We start from the raw sequence: 14,734 nt of genomic DNA, 5'->3' as shown, positions 1-14,734 counted from the left end.
GCCGGGGTGTTTCTCTGCTGCTGCAGAGCGCATTTCCATTCGTCAAGGTTGTGGTTGTCAGTGGTCGAAACCTGCTTTACAGTTTATGCCAGCGAAAGAGCAGCCTCGTCTGCATCTGCTTTCTGTTGCAATGGCAGGTTCTGTGTCCGAGTTGTCTAGCAGTGATCAGCATGCTCCATGTTACTACTGAGTGTTCAGGTGTGGGTCAGGAGGACTAGCTGAAGTTACAGTTTCCACTAATAGAAATGTGAGTAGCTACTGCTGGCTGGTTAGTGGCCTCTGTGTTAGACAGCCAGGCCTAGGTGACCACTGCTGGCTGGTTAGTGGCCTCTGTGTTAGATAGCAAGGCCTAGATTACCAATGCTGGCTGGTTAGTGGCCTCTGTGTTAGACAGCCAGGCCTACGTGACCACTCCTGGCTGGTTAGTGGCCTCTGTGTTAGACAGCCAGGCCTACGTGACCACTGCTGGCTGGTTAGTGGCCTCTGTGTTAGACAGCCAGGCCTAGGTGACCACTGCTGGCTGGTTAGTGGCCTCTGTGTTAGACAGCCAGGCCTAGACAGGCAGGTTCAGTCAGCTTCATGGTTTTCTGTGGACATGTATGACTTTCACAGACAAACAACAACCTTTCACATTTAAAGGCCCTTTCATGTTAGGAAAAATGTTCCTGTATGAGCTTCTTTATTCTTTGCTCATATGTAACATCAGAATATCCTTCCTCAGAATCCAAAGAATCCCAGAAGACTCAGAGTCCTGGGGAAAGAGCAGTTGTTTCCTGTTCGCCTGTGAAATCATTTTACAATGATTAGATTAGTCAGTTAGTGTGGTTTTATCAAAATGTGTGTGATCTCTCATGGTCTCTGTTGCAGTTTTATTGTTGTCTGCTTGGTTTGATTCCAACTTCAGCGCTCTCCTGTGTTTCGTTTTCATTTATGTCTGCTTCCTCATGCTGAGGAAGAGACCAGGGCCAGGGCCGTAAAGTTTTCAAGTAAAGTTTTGCCACAGCACTTTCTGGTTAAGATATGTTTGTTACCTTGAATGTTTGACAAATTAGTTCTGCCAGCTGTCAGTCAGTTTCAGAATTATAGCCTGAGGCCCTGGGGGATGCAGCTCACTACCCTATCCTTGGCATCTACAGTGAGTAGTCTGAAGTTGGGTGGTTCAAAGCTTTCCACCTTAATGGCAATGCAAAGGTGTCGCCATTTGGTAGAAATCACGCTTTGGATTTTGCTCTTCTCCTGGGTGAGTGATAGGCAGTTGACTTACTGCCTCAGTGTTGGGCAGTGGTAGCAGCCCAAGTCAACGCTCCCAGTCAGGAATGTACCTGCTGAATGGAGTGTCTGTGTATCAAGTGCACTGTTGACCCCTGGTGCTTTAAGTTAATGATGGTTGATCCGACTGTAGCCCCATCCAAAGGTAGGGATCATTTGTGTGCTTGTACTGCTTTTACTAGTCCCACAAGAAAAGAAACGAGTACTTGTTCCCATTAGGGACACTCACAGCTTTTTAAAGGCTGACTTAAAGGGAAAATGGAGGGAGAAGTGCCAAAAATAATGAGGCGTTTGGAAAAACATTTAAAGTGGCAGAGATCCTAAAATAGGAAGTTAAGGATGAAGAGAAAGTGTTGAGGTCAGATAATAGATCCAAAATGCTATTTTCCAAAAAACTAACTTTGGAGAAAGGGTACATACTTTGTATATATTCCCTAATATGACAGAAGACCCAAGTGTTCCTTCTCCCAAGAGGGTGGGAAGTCCAGAGAGAGACAGGCTCAGCTGACCTAGGCTCATGTTTGACCTAAGTCTGTCTTAATGCAGCAGCACAGGCCAGCGAGGAGGCAGTGGCCTTTCGCCGTGAACGCAGCACATTTAGGCGCCAGGCAGTACGGCGCCGGCACAATGCAGGGAGTAACCCTACCCCTCCCACCTTGCTCATCGGATCGCCCCTAAGGTACGGTATTTTACAATTCCACCAAGTTTGGCATGCATGCAGTGAATCTTCTAACCTGTTCTTTCCGACCCAGGCAAGCATTTGAAGAACGCTGCTTTTCTTTCTTTCTCTGCTATACATCTTCAGCTCTTAGGTTTCTTCTGCATGTGACCATGAGCATACTGCATTATGCATGCCTTATGTTGTACTGTTTAAACAAAGCCAGCAGACTGATTTTTGCCCAGTTTTTAAATTGCAAGAGCACGTTAGCAGTTATAGAAGTGAAAGCCTAGCTGTTAAGTTAGATTTATTGTTTTACCTACTCTAAATTAATTATTAGTGCAGTGTCTTGACAGTGTTTAATATGGACAATTACAGGAAGAGTGGTGACCTCATTGAGAAATAGAAATCTGACCTGACCTTATAAAGTCAGTTTGATTATTTCATGTCACTGAAAGATTACATTTTATCTTATTTATATTGTAAAGTTTGAACCTATTGAAGGATACAGAACTAAAATATTTTATTTATGAACGTGGTCAGCTATATATATGTTTACATGTAGAGATGTATTGAACTTCTCAACCTCCATCGTGTATTAAAAAACATTTTCATTTTTACAATTTCTCAACTAAAAGAACATCCATTTATGATATTGGGGATAACCTCCTGTTGGATTTTTTTAGGAATCTAGAGGTCCATGTCTTGATTTAGAAATATGAAGATCTTTTCAAAAGACTTGCGATTTATTTCATAAGAACAAACATGAGCATCACATGATCCATGTGCTTGCCTAAGCAATGTATACATTATGCAGTATGCACATCATGCAATAAGCATGTCGTGCAGTGCACACATTGTGCAGTGTGCTTCATCACTGCCCGAAGCACCATTGCAGAAGCAGTTTTCCTGCCACATTCTAACTTGAGCTTCCCAACCTCATAAGGAAGAAGATTAGCTTCTCTTTAGTGCTTGTTATGTTAGAAGACAAAAACCCTCCCCTTTCCCTTTTCAGACTTGTTTTTCAGAATAGCAAAATTCTATCTTTAAAATTCATTTTATATCCCCCTAAGATTTAAAACTTGGTTTCTTTTGTTTAGTTTTACATTATATCTAGGAATTTCATCTCCGTTTTATAATGCTTTAAATAATACACAACTATATGAAATATATATTTATACATAGACAATATTTAAGATATTAAAGTGGAAATGTAACTAATTTAAAGATACATTTGTTGTAGAAATGTTTGGAGCTCTCCTTGTGTGTCCTCCCCCCCTCCCTCCCTGCTGCAGGACTCCTCGGCTGTGAGCATGGGCATAGCCCCCATGTGCAGGGGCTGCCCAGCAGCAGCTTCTGCTCTGTTTGGTTCGAGCTTCCTTTTGCCCCTGAACAATGCTTGCTGGTTGTAGACAAGTCTTTTGCCTTCCTGCTTTTTCTCCATTTTTTCCTTTTATAAACATTTTTAACCTAGTCTAGTCTTAAGAAATTCTTTCATTCTTTGCCATGAATATGCTGACCAAGTTTCACTTGCCAAACATTGTATACAGAGTCGTTTTCTTCCTCTGTCTGGTGGAACACAAGAGTTATCATAACTCAGGCCAGTTACACAGTACTTCCACTTTCTTTGTAGAATTTTAAATGTAGCATGTCTTAGAAAATGGTCTGGAAATTACTTCTCCAGGGCTTATGTTGGACCCTTTAGAAGTTCTTCTCGTGGTCAGCATGCAGGCTTTGTTGCGATTCCAGGGAATTTCCAGCAACGTGTTGCATTTGTCTAAATAGATGGGCCTTATTACAGGTGAAATAAAATAAAATTTAGCAGTGAAGAGTTAGGAGGAATCCCAACTTAGTAAATTACCTTTTGCAATTGGAAAAATCCCAGGTAAAGTAAATTGTCATTATTCTTCAGTGTGATCTACTTAATCATGTTATCTTTAACTAAATAGAGAATAGAATAGCTATTTAAACGTTGGGGAAACATTTTGTCAAAGATTAGTAGATCTGATGTGGCGGTACTTTCACTACAGTTGCTATGTAAATACCAGTAAGATCTTCTGTAATCGTTCCCCGCACCCATGGTGGGCAGGACAGAAATGTTCTGAAAGGCTCGTACAGCATCTTGAAGCCACGGCTCTTACAGAGCCCTGTATGTGTATAGTATGTTTCCCCCCACTTGGATTCATTCTTATGGTATGGTGTAATCTATAAATTCAACCCAGCAAGAAGTCAACAATAACTACTAACAAAGTAGATCAATCACAAAGTATATAAAGGTATTAAAAAGTATGGCTTTATTTCTGAATTTTCCAATGTGATGTTTTCAGATTGATGTTGACTGTAGGTAACTAGGGGCAAAAAGCAAAACTTCAGAAAGAGAGACTATGAAAGCTTATTGTAAACTTTGGTGAGTAGCGTAACCACCCCAAAAGGCATGTGATAAAGTACAGATATGGAAGAATTTGGATTATTGCATCAACTTCCTCACAAGGAGAGTTTTTACCTGCTTTTAAAATCTTATGAGAATAAGCTCCTTAAGAATTATTTTAAATTTTTAAAATTAAGTAAGCTTTGTAGGTAGGTAGGGTTTTTATGCCCTTGTTAATTCTTCTTAAGTGATTAGAGCTAAAATAAATACAAATATTAAAATTTTTTATAATACAAGGAATTTGATATTTATTACCCTAATGTCATGTTTTTAAGTCCTGAGTAGACTGGGGTGGGAGGAAACCATCTTATTTTGGTTAAAAATGTAAAGCTTCAGTATATCTTTGGTTTCATTTAAAATATAAGATTGAAAGATCTATAATCAAATAAGGCTGCAGTCATGGTTGAGAGTCTGTGGTTAGAAACCCATGGGGTCATTTTGTGTTCAGATGAATTCATCATTTTGTTTCGTTTTGTTTTATATATTTAGGACATTGTTTTTCTGGAACCTGTATAGTCTTTGGAATAATGGAGTCATACTCTTACAATTTACATTTTAGTTGGAGCGATCCCTACCAAGGTAACTAGCAGTAAAGCAGTATTGCCAGGTACCACCATGGTATGAGGAGGAATAGGTGGCCAAGGCCAGTTGTCTGTTGTTTAAATTGGGATGTTGATCAGTATGCTTGCTTGCCAGCCTGGAATAACAGACTTAGATTTCCTTTTACTGTGTGATAAAGTACCTACTACTGTTAAAAAAAAAATAAATTCATGCCATATTCATGCCTGATAGCCTAAAGTTAGTCCACCCTTTGGGGATCTGATTCTCGACCATTTATGCTAAGAACTGGCCTTTTCTGTAGCCTGTGAGGGTTTTGAAAGCAGGAATTAAGGGATATAAACATTTATTACTGACTTTTGATGTTCAAAGTGCAATGATTATAATAGATTTTGTCTAATTTCCTTCATTTGTTTGGGAGTTGACGTTCATGCACTGTTTAATATTGAAAACATTTTATGTATTTGTGCAGACTTTGCGCATCTATAGCTTGGAGATTAGAATGGTCTCAGGCTCGTTCACATTAGAATGTGACTGTGATAGGACCTTTGCTTATGACTTAAGTGAAAAAAACTGATAGAAAAATTAAGTTGTAAGCTTGATCTGAATTTGAAAGTCCATAATATTTGAATTTCCTGGGACTTCTTCCTGTTTTCTTGTGTGAAACCTGTTCATTTTGGTAAGGTTCATGAAAAGTCTAGATCGCTTCTGATGAAGAGGGACGTGTCAGCCATGTGTAGAAGATAAAACTGTTTAATTAACATGATCATCTGTTCTTCTCTAAACTTTCAGTGCTGGAGGTGGACCCATGGTTTGACACGCGTAGGCAAAGGCCCTGCCACTCAGCTACATGGCCATCCTGTCAGTCACGGGCCTCTCTTGACTAGAGCTGCTAGGAGAGCCACCCGAGGAAGCGACGTGGCTAGGCAGTGCCAGTGTGAGCCGCAGTCACAGAGCTCAGGCTCGCTTCTCTCACGTTAGATGCACTCCTGCACCCTGCTTAGAATGCGTACCGCTCAGTGGTTCAGAATCAAACCTGCTAATTTGTAGGCCTTGCGTGATGGGATACATACTTTTTAATACACGCTGTCCAGTATGGCAAGCAGTCATTATTTGCTGCTGATCACTTTGGTTGCTGCTAGCTGTGGTGTGTGGTTATTGTATTTGAAATATAACTGTCATGATGAAGAAGTAAAATTTAATTAAATATCCCGGGGGACTGATGTGCAGACAGCGTAGTGTTCGATCGCCATAGCCGCAGGTTAGCCTCTTACTTCACCGCCAGTCCACAGCATCTAAGTTTTTTGTTTTCGTTGTTTTGTTTTTAACTAAAAGCCAGAGGGACAATTGCAGTGGAGTCAAAGGATCAGAGGGAATTTAGTGGAAAATGGTGTTATTAAAAGAATAGGCTACCCAGGCCGTGCTGAGCAACATCCTTCTTGTTCTAGCTATTTTAGTGGCAGCCCTTGGAGTTTCTCAGAGTACACTTAAATTCACTGAGCGTAACATGCTGGGACATGGTGCGGAGAATAATGTGTGATAGTAAAACATTTCAGCAATTTCAACAGTTTAAATTAGAATAAATCTTCTATTAAAAATGTTAATAATAGAGACAAGTGGATCTCTGTGAGTTCGAAGCCAACTTCGTCTACAAGAGCTAGATCAAGGACAGGCTTCTAAGCTACAGGGAAACCCTGTCCCCAAAAAAATAATAAAATTTATATTATCTTAAATAATCATAAAAGTAAATGAGTAAATAACATAGAAAAATTAGTTTTATAAATAAAATAAATTTATATTAACAAAATATAAATTTTTGAAATTTTAAAAAGTTTATAGAACACTAAAATAGCCTTTGAAAAATTAAGGTTTTCCAGTTACTAAGATTTTTCTAAAATATTGGATCCTAGTTGAGAATTCAATATGGACTGGAAAAAATGTTAGCAATTGGTTATAAAAATCTAATTTTTGTATATGTTTTATCTGTAATTCTTAGCCTTTTTCAAAATATGGAAGCTTTTACAAATAGTACTTCATAGTAATCCTCCTTCCAAGATCCCTGTGGCCATCGTGTATCACACGGTCCGGTCACACACTCTGGTTCTCCTGCAGTAGTTTGTGATGTTCTTTTGCTTACCCTTGTATTTTGGTTGCATTTGATATAGAGTCTTCGGTTTTCACATGTGTAGGAACTTGGTTTTAGTGTGTATCTGAATCTGTGATCTTAGGACATTAGAGGAAAATGGCAGTTATGACTGTGAATTTTACCCATTGGAGCCCAGCACCGAGCCATGCTCTTCGTTGAGCGGCCCCCTGCTGCTCTCCCTCTTTACTCTAGAACCTAGTTGGGTTGAGCTGAAAGAAAGTTGCGGATTGACAGTTAACATCAATATTTTGCTGCACTAAATATTGTTAAATATTTACTACATACCTCTCCATGAATCAGATTGGTAACGACCAGAACAAGTGTAAACTGTGTAATTGTACAATGCTTCTTGGCTCTTTCTTTGGTTATTTGAAAAAGTGTCATTTTTGAAATCAGTGTTCTCTATTGATTTCATTCTAGCTGTTGTTTTCTCTTTTCTTCCCTGTAATGTCTCCCCAATCCGTGTTTTCTCCTAGCCTTCAAGATGGTCAGCAAGGCCAGCAGTCCACAGCCCAGGTCAAAGTCCAGTCCCGCCCCCCATCCCAGGCTGCAGTGCTCAGTGCTAGTGCCTCCTTGCTGGTGAGAAAAGGGAGTGTCCACTTAGAAGCCTCACATGACCATGCATCTGCTGTAGGCGGCAGCAGTTTGCACGATGAACTTGGTATGCAGGCCCGTGTAATCTCGGTGGTTGGAAACTTATTGGCAGCAAATGGGTAACAGCGATTGCGATTCTTTCCTGAGGTGGCTTTACTTTGGAGCTATGCAATGGGGCACTTTTGAGTGGGTTTGTTTGCCACGTGTGTAAGAAAATGACTTGCTTTTTCTTTCTGTATTTCTCTTTACTTTTATTCTACTTTTTATTTTGAGCATGTCTATTACTATAGGCAACTAATGTGCTAGTAACTGTTCCTTAAAACTGTAACATTCTGTTATAATAATTTGGTCATTTCTATTTTTCCCAGGCATCTGTATCATGTGATTTTGAGAAAACCTTAATTTTTAAAATTTATTTGAATATGTTCTGCACAGGAACTGTGGACATGCTTTTTAATAGGCTTGTTACTACAGTCTTGCTGTGAAGACCCAGCATTTTGCAATATGTCCATCTCTTGCCATAAGATTTGTTAGGACAACTTGGCTCTACTTATGACTGATAAGTTTATAAAATATTTTATTATCTGTTAAGATAATATATAAATATACTCAAATTATGAAAGTTAATTTTTAGAAATGCAGCATATTTTAAATCCTCAGTAATAGCAGATTTACTTAGAATGCATGATTTTTGCATTGGCATATTGTACGCTACTTTAAAGTTTTGTTTCTTTATGTTGATGTGTGTGTGTTCACACACATGTGCATTTGCACGTATCTGTGGAAGCCAGAGGAAGACATTGGGTGGCTTGCTTTTTGAGGCAGAATCTCTCACTGAACTCTGCTGGCTGATTGAGCTGTACTGGATGGCCAGCAAGGTTTAGGGACCTATCTGTTCCCTCCCTTCCCCAGCTCTGAGGTTATATGTGCAAACCTTGCCTGACATTTTTCATGGGCACTGAGGATCTAAAACCAAGGCCTCAACTTGTGCAGTAAAGCTCTTTACCAACTGAATCCATGTTCCCAGCCCTGCTCTTGAATTCTTATTACTCTGTGTGACCCAGATTTTCTGTGCTCAGATTCAGAGTGGTTTAAATTAATCTAATAAGGAAAGTCTGTTATTAAGTAAGACTCACTTTAAAGCATTTACTCATTCTGACCTCACTGGCCCATTATACAGGCTTTTCTCTTACAGTGACTTTGCAGCTTATGTGTTAACTGGAAGAATATATGGTAATAAGGAGCCAAAATTAGGTTTACTGTAACTTGGTACACTGTTTATTCACTGACTTCCTGTCCATTATGTAAAACTCAGGACTACAGAGAGGTGTTGTAGACAGGTAAATGTGAAGGTCAGATCTTCAGAATCTGCAGACTGGTCACTGTGATGGTTACAGCATTGCATGTCTGGCGGGCAGTCCTAAACGCATGAGAAAACACTGTGAATGCAGAAGCTTTCCCTTCTGAGTTTGTAACCTGAAAGAGAAGGAAGACTCTCAAAGATGTTTGGGATGAAATAAAGTTGAATTCAATTCAGCCGTTTTATTGGTTTCAACTGGCAATTTTTAGATATGTATTATAACATACTATAATTGTTATAATAGCAATACCAATTACATGTAACCCAAGATTCCTGGCAGCAAAGGGTTCGTGAATCTGCAGGTGTAAAGTCCTGGTCACATTTAATTGCTTCTGGCCATATGGTAGTGGATTGGCCTCAGTAAAGGACTTCATTCTGAACTGTTTCAGAGTTTTAGGCTAATAGACCAAGCATAAAATAAAACAAACTCTTGATAATTTTCCCCAATAAGAATGTACACACCTGATAAATAAAAATGTTAATGAAGAGAAAAGTTAGCTAGAATGTTCTGTAAAAGTATTGACATATTTACAAAGCTTGCTATTTTTCAGATTTAGTTAGTTCTATTGAAAAAATTTCCCATGTGATTTTTGCATGTACATATACACATGTGCAGTATATTTAGAAAAGACATGCATGTATACATAAATATACATATATCCTTATATTCATACAAATCTCTATTTACCATGCATAATTGTTAATCATTTTAGAAACTGAATTATAAGCAATATAATTTAAAGGAGCAACTTGGGATATTGCCTATAAACTTTATTTCTGTGCAAGGTTAGTAAGTATGTTTTAAAGGATTCAAATGATACAATGCTAGATAAACTTTGAGCATGACATCACTTTAAAGATTTATCTTATTTTTGAGTATGTACATGTTTGTGGGTCTTTGTGTGGGTCAGTGCAGGTGTGCATTGAGGCCATCGGTGATGGATCCTTCAAGCTTGCCTCTTGTCAACTGTGTGACCTTAAGCAGGTTGTTCCCTCTCCCTCTGAATCAGTTTTCACATATATCAAAGGAGGCAATACTAATGCCAGTTCCCAGGCTTATTGCAAAGATTATATATGTTAAATGTGCCAGTGCCTGGCATTAATAAGTTAGATAAATGACCATTGTCATTACTAGGTCATAGTTTATTTAGTCAGTTAAGTAAGCTCATTGTTGACTTTTAAGATGTCTCCTGATGCTTGCTGTTGTAGTAAACCCTTTGCTGAAGGTTCTGTACTTGAGGCTATGGGACAGCAATGTTTAATTCTTCAGGATTAGAGGTAGACTTATCAGTCAAGGACAGTGACAGTCCCTATAGCTTTGTGTCCTGCTCTCAGTTACTCTGTTGAGAGCTCAAACCTTGTTTATATTGTATCTGGCAGGTTGGAGGTTTTTGTTTTATTTTTAATGCTCACAAGAAACTCATCCAAACTTTTATTTCCTAGATAATTCTCAGAAGTGTATTATAGAAGCGCTACAGAGTAATACTTTAAACAGTTTTGAGTACCTGAATTGCTCCAGGAATTTTACGGAAGCTCCAAGGACTGTCCCTTACTAACATACTGTGAAAAGGCCTTTAATATGAAGATCAGATGGTCTGCATCCCGATGTTACACACTCTTTTTTTTTTTTTGGTTTTTCGAGACAGGGTTTCCCTGTAGTTTCTAGGGCCTGTCCTGGAACTAGCTCTTGTAGACCAGGCTGGCCTCGAACTCAGAGATCCGCCTGCCTCTGCCTCCCGAGTGCTGGGATTAAAGGCGTGCGCCACCATCGCCTGGCGTTACACACTCTTAAGGTCATAGACTAAAGTTGAGTGTGCCTGAGTTAGGTAGAATGTATTGGGAGATCCCCCTCTCCCCCGAATCAGTACCTAAAATGATGATATTTCTGTTTTTTTCTAAGGGTGTCCTAAGAGCCATTCCCTGCAGATAGCCTGGCTCTTCTTTTTTCCACTTGTGTCTTCCCTACCTGGTTAAAGAACTGCTGTGGTTGTTGAAATTTCCCAGCAACAGGGGAAGAGGGAGAATCCAAGTCAGACACCTTAGCCTGGATGTTCTGTGTAGTGACTTTGAAAATAATGTATCTTTTACTTTCTTCTGCCTCCCCACCAGTGGCCTAAATAAGGTTGCTGTATAACTCTGAGCTGCAGGAGAGTAGCTGCTTGGTTAGTGGATGGTATAAATACTAAAAGCATAGTGGGAGGATGGATCCTGGCACTCATTCATCAGCCTTTGGCACAGGAAGATAACAAGGATTTTGCACCAATAAAAGGAAGATCACAGACCTGCTAGAAAAGCAAAATGGTTAAGTGGGCATGGAGGTCAGGGAGATGGGGACCAGGAAAGGTTGGGGGTTGCCTGGGAGATGGGGGGACAAGAAAGGGTAGGGGACAGTGGTCAGCCAAAACCAAGTGTCCATGAAAATGCAAACAAAAATGAATTTCAAAAAGACCCAAATCTTGACCTTGCTCATGAGTCTTAGAGTTAAAACTAAAAACAAACCTTAGGGTTCCTTTCATATTGTTGAAACTGTAGTGGTGTCCATGGCAGCGAGCCTGGAGAAATGGGTGGCTAAACAGCAGATCATTTTCATAGGGCAGGTTTAAGTCACAGACCAAAATGTCCATGTATTTGTATCTCCAGATTTTATAAACATGAATTTTAATGAACTTAGTCACCTAGTACTGTTAATAATTTTAAAAAACTGTAAAGACCTTTTTAGTGCTCATTGATAGAGAACCAGTTAAAAGTGATAATTTGCATAATCCAAATCATAAATCATAAGAGTTGATACAGTAGAGGCTGGTGTGGTGCCTCAGCCATTATGAGCACTGACTGTTCTTCCAGAGGACCTGGGTTTGATTCCCAGCACCCACATGGCGGCTTACAACCATCCATAACTCCAGTTCCAGGGATCTCTGATACCTCAGGGCATGAGACATGCATGTATATGTGCATACGTGTGAGCAAAACATCCATGTACATGAAACAGTTTTTAAAGAGTTGATAATATTCAGACCTTAGTAAATCTGTATTAGTGGGAAAGGTTGTATACTTGAGTATGCATATAGAGGCTTGAGATCAACATAGGCATGTATCATTTCCACTGTGTTTGAGACAGTTTCTCTCACCCTGAACCTGGAGATCATGGTTTCAGCTGGACTGGCTGGCCAGAGTGCACTCCTTGCACCTCTGTCCCCCTGTCTCTACCTTCCCCCCTTTCCTGGGATCACAGGTGTGTACCACCATGTCCTTATTTTACATGGGTGCTGGGATTTGAACTCAGGTCCACATGCTTGCTCAGCAAGCACTTTATCTACAGAACCATCTCCCCAACCCATAAATCTACACTGTTGACAATGAAAGCTGGCTGGGAAGGGGTCAGTTTCAGAACAATATATGAGAGGAGAGTGGGCCATTTTTTTCTTGGGCCAAAGTGTCCATCGGATTTGTTTTGAAGAACACAGAAGATGCTCTTGGCACTGAGTGTCTTAAAGGGAGTTGGGAACATTTCTCACTTTTATGTACTCTGGATCCTCTAAGAAGATTTTTTAAAAAATGAGGCACAAATGACAAATCCCCGGTCTCGTTTCCCTGTGTCTGAGTAGGGTCCCGCAGGTGTCCAGCGTGTGTATACTCTGACACTCGTCAGTCCACCCAGACTCACCTGGATATTCCTTTTTTAACCTTATTTTCCCTCAGTTGTATGGACATATTGTGTAGATACAGTAAGCTTCACCCATTTAACATGTACAATCAGCTCACCAAGTTTTATCAGGTGGTGTTCCTGTAAATATGCCACAGGCAGGAGTTAGAGTACTTCTGTCCCCTGCGGAAGACCCCATGTGTGACCCACTGCAGCCCCTCCCTCTCCTGGTGGGAAACCACTAGTCCCTCCCGTTTATAAAATGTCTTATTTCGCTGTTAGAATTGAGAGGTTATGAATGCGTGTCTGGCATGTACACAAAGCTTTGCAGTGCTGTGACAGGTGCTTCTGAGGAACTGTGCCGCTGGAGGCAAGGCACCCGACATTTACAGGCATTAAAGGCCCTGAGTGAAATGGTGCATTGGGGGTGTGAAATGTGAAATAATTATGTTTATCCAATGCGTAAAATTAATGCTTGATTTCTGACATTTTCCTAAAACTTTGGTTTTTGCGGTTTACATTTCGTGACCTTTCAAAGGAGAATAACTTAGCGTACTCTCAGAAAGCCAGACTAGTTCTATACTAAGTTGTTACAAGAATGCTATTATCTGGATAAACGTAACATCCTGCTGAGGTCAGTCACACTGCCTCTCCAGGGACCGCTGTGGAAGTCAGCTCTCACACACCAGTAAGTACATGTGACTTCCGAAGCTCGTGCATCCAGCGTGCATTTGACATCTGCCAGCTCAGTGCAGCACCATGCCAGGTGCTGTGGAGGCAGGAGCATAGCATGGGCCATACCCCTACAAGCTGACACTTGTTCTTCACTGGAAATGCTTTAGCCCTCCTCACTTGTTCTGAACAGCTTTGTAAAAGAAGAGTCAGTAAAAGTATGTTCATCCCTTAGTTTGTTTGATCTGAAAAACAATTCGTGTCAGACTAATCAAGCTTTAAAAAGAAAGTTGAGGTGGGCATGGTGGTGGACACCTTTAGTCTCAGCTACTTATGGGGCTAATGTGGGAAGGGCACTTGAGCCCTAGAATTTGAGGATAAGAAACAACTCGGGCTGTACATCAGTTTAAGGGCTGGTGCCCCTTGTCAATAATATGGCACAAACTGAGAACTGGATTAGGTGTAGCACCTTTGGCTCTTGATGAGCCATTGTTTCACTGTCTTCCGGCAGTTTCCTGCACGGCATAAGCTCCACTCTGCATTCTCAGACATTGCTCTGCTTTCTGTCGCCGAGGTCTTCCCTCTCCTGGAAGCAGATACAATGGGTTGTGTGTGGTCTCCTGTGTTGTTTCCATGACATGTCTATTGAGGCTCATCATGTGTTAGTTTGTTCCTTACAATCAGTAGTACATTGTTGTGGGGGCATATTATATATGACTTATCCACTTGCCTGCTGATGAGCCCTTATGTAATTCCTAGTTTATGGATATTGTAAACAGTGTTTAAACTGGTTCTCTCTCTCTCTCTCTCTCTCTCTCTCTCTCTCTCTCTCTCTCTCTCTCTCTCTCTCTCTCTCTCTCTCTCTCTCTCTCTATGGTGTTGGGGATTGAAGTCAGGGTTTTGAGTGTGCTAGGCAAGTACTCTACTACCATTGAGCCTAGCTCAATCCTTCTGTCCCTTTTTTCTCCCCTCCCTCCTTTTACCCTCTCTCCCTCTCTCTCTTAATTAGGACTAGGAAGATGACCCAGTGGTTTAGAGCATTTGCTGTACAAGCACAAGTACCTGAGTTCAAATCCCCAGCACCCATGTAAACAACTGAATGAAGCCACATGCACATGTGTGCGGTAGAGATGGGATCACTGGGGCTTGTTAGTCCCTCGTCTAGCTCAGGTGCAGTGAGAGACCCTGTCTCACAGAACAAGGCAGACAGTGATTGAGCAGGACACCTGGTGTCCTCCTGTAGCTACACCACACATACTGCCATCACCGCCAGTAACAACAAAGGCAGTTCTGTATTCCCACCAGCGCGCTCATTTGCTTCATGCTTGCTGGCGTTTTGCTGTCATTGGTATTTACATTTTTAACCCTCGTGGGTTCATGATGGCATCTTACTGTGGTTGAAATGT

General features: G+C 40.7%; 1 protein-coding gene across 4 annotated transcripts in view; it reads left to right on the top strand.

Moving 5' to 3' along the window:
- Positions 1–14,734, top strand: part of Pcnx1 (pecanex 1) — a 142,349-nt gene that overhangs the window by 69,411 nt on the left and 58,204 nt on the right. For 2 of the 4 annotated variants that reach the window (XM_038335641.2, XM_038335640.2), the window contains exons 7-8: positions 1,816–1,948; positions 7,536–7,720. The exons of the other annotated variants lie outside the window; for them this stretch is intronic. In XM_038335641.2, coding sequence (XP_038191569.1) covers positions 1,816–1,948; positions 7,536–7,720 — 318 coding nt within the window. The remainder of the gene's footprint in view (positions 1–1,815; positions 1,949–7,535; positions 7,721–14,734) is intronic. 4 annotated transcript variants of the gene reach the window in all.

This window comes from Arvicola amphibius, chromosome 7, assembly GCF_903992535.2.
Source record: "Arvicola amphibius chromosome 7, mArvAmp1.2, whole genome shotgun sequence".
Taxonomy (NCBI): domain Eukaryota; kingdom Metazoa; phylum Chordata; class Mammalia; order Rodentia; family Cricetidae; genus Arvicola; species Arvicola amphibius.
The sequence above is the reverse complement of the archived record's forward strand: the minus strand, read 5'-3'. Positions and strand labels throughout refer to the sequence as shown.